At 46.4% G+C, this 2294-nt stretch overlaps 1 protein-coding gene across 1 annotated transcript in view; it reads right to left on the bottom strand.

Annotated features, from left to right (window-relative positions):
• Positions 1-1423, bottom strand: part of LOC104489695 (rho GTPase-activating protein 32-like) — a gene marked incomplete at both ends in the record, with an annotated part of 65453 nt that extends 64030 nt beyond the window's left edge. Inside the window, one exon of the mRNA XM_010131889.1 lies at positions 1315-1423. Coding sequence (XP_010130191.1) covers positions 1315-1423 — 109 coding nt within the window. The remainder of the gene's footprint in view (positions 1-1314) is intronic.
• Positions 1424-2294: the final 871 nt, after the last annotated feature.

Raw genomic sequence — 2294 nt, 5'->3', positions numbered from 1 at the left:
AAAGCCAGGTTCAGCAGCTTTGCTGGAGAAGGTGTCTAGGCAGAAGAGGTGACCCTTTCCTTCACCATAAATCAACAACAGAATTAAAAAATTAACAAATTAGTTATGCCAGCTAACTTGTGTTACAGGTGGAGATGCTGAATTAGCCTCACGCTCCCGAGACACCGGAGCCGGAGGTTACAGACAGCAGGGTGTCAAGCAGTGATTTCCACAGGACTCCCGGCTGCTCGGAAGCACCGTGCACTAAGGCTGGGAGCGGGCACCACCGGCGGGAAAACGCTGATTAGAAGAGGCAGTGCGCTCAGAGAGGCAGCAGCAGGGTGAACTGCTCTCCACCGTGGTGGCAAGAAGGGAAAAATACCCACGTATGAGAAGAAAACACAATTGGGAAGTGACTACTGCAAAAAGTCGCGATTAACGGTGGATAAGCAAAGAGTCAAAGAGAGCACCAAGCACAGAAAATACCAGCAGACAAAAGCACCGTGGGCTGAGGTGGGTTTTTTTGGCTTGAAAAATCAAGTTTGGAACAAAATCATTGTATTTTATGAGGTTTGAGGATGCTTTTAAAAGAGTAAAAATTAGTACCTACCGCTATCACTCCTAATCTGACACAAGGCAGGTCAAGCTTCTGTGAGGTAAGAGAACCTCCCAAACCCTCCTCATCGCATCGCCCTCTTGGGCTGCTAATGGAATAACATCTGACCTTGCAATCCCCGCAAATGCCAGCGGGAGTTGGGAAAGTGGGACTGCAGGTACTTTACTCGCTCATTTAAAAAGAAAACAAACATTTTGAGGTATTGGACCTGTCCGTGGCTCGCTGCCTGCTTGTGGTGCCTTCCATCAGCAAAACAGCACCTTTGCGGCCCCTTCCTGCCATTCCGCTCCCTCGGAGGGTGGGTTAGCTTTCGGGCTGAGGTTTTATTGCTGTAGACTTAGCCAGCATTTTACTAAAATCTTATTATTCCACAATGCTGCACGCTTCAAAGAGCATGTTTTTACAAGAAGTTCCCTTCATGCTCAAAAGTCTTGCTGAAAAAGAGGTTAATGCAGACTGAAAATCGTTGTGACATCGTGGACCTTATAATTGGTTACTCGAGCCGCTCTGGGGCACGTATTAATAGGGCAGACGCATTAGGCATGCTCCTGCTCTCCCTCCTTGACAAACTGCCAGAGGAAGGAAAGTATTTTGGTCTTGTACTATGCAATCCATTTAAAACTCAAACTCAGGGAATATCAATCAATGGGTAACCAGAACGTAAGAGCGGATTGTTCAGAATCAAAAATAATGTGAAAAGATGCAGTGAGGTGTTTTACCATAGCGCTGAGGGTCTCCTCCCAGTCCGGCCTCTCTCGGGGGTGGATGCTCCGCTGCAGCTCCGGCACAAAGTCATCTTCTTCCGTATGAACAGAGGACTTCATCATTCTGGAAAGGAGACAGAGAGGTTCGATGCTCAGTGATGGTTTCTAGGTGATCTGACACCCAGGCTGGTAGGGCGCGCAGTTATGTGGCTCCTCTGACAATATAAATGCTTTTATAAACCCAGAAATGTTACAGACTTCTAGGTTGCTCTGATTTCTCATCATACAAGCAGGACAAGAGTGTAAACCCAGAGGGAAGAAATCCGCACTCCCAACCAATCAATGGATAATTTCCTTTAATCACTGTGTAATCTGCAAGTCTTAAAACAGAGACGAATGCAGAGGAAAAATTTTTCAGTCCATTTAAAAAAAAAAAATTGCTTCTATGGCCCAGGCAAACATGAGGCTTGTAGGAAGAAATAGACTCATTTGGTTCCTTCGTTGTCACCGGTTGTTTCCCCTAAACCCATGTATTTACCATTCCAATACTCCGCAGCGCACAGACACGGACAGAAGAGCAGGGCTGGTTTCCTAAGCATTAACTCTGCTGATTTTTGTGGCGTTTGACCAGACCAAGCATGCTGAAAGGCATTTAAGAGAACTTCTTTGTTTCAGACCAAGACGTGAACTTGTGAATCCCCTACGTGCCGTTTGCCACCACGGTGCAAGCGGTTGGGCCAAAGGATTTAACTCGCCTTTGTACTTTACACCAGGGTTAAGAATGAAGTAATTAACACTCCCGGTAACAGCATGGCTGGGTTACAGAATTATATCCCATATAATTTTATACCTGGCTCTGCGATCGCATTTCTGCTCTGCTAAAGAACACATCCCAGAGAATAAGGGCCTCAAAACCAAGTCATAATCCCTCAGGCTAACGCTGCTAAACGGTTCCATGTGCCGTTCCCACCGCAAACTGAGTCAGCCATACCTAA

Source organism: Buceros rhinoceros, unplaced genomic scaffold (assembly GCF_000710305.1).
Source record: "Buceros rhinoceros silvestris isolate BGI_N320 unplaced genomic scaffold, ASM71030v1 scaffold2272, whole genome shotgun sequence".
Taxonomy (NCBI): Eukaryota; Metazoa; Chordata; class Aves; order Bucerotiformes; family Bucerotidae; genus Buceros; species Buceros rhinoceros.
Note: the sequence above shows the minus strand (reverse complement) of the source record. Positions and strands in the feature narration are given on the sequence as shown.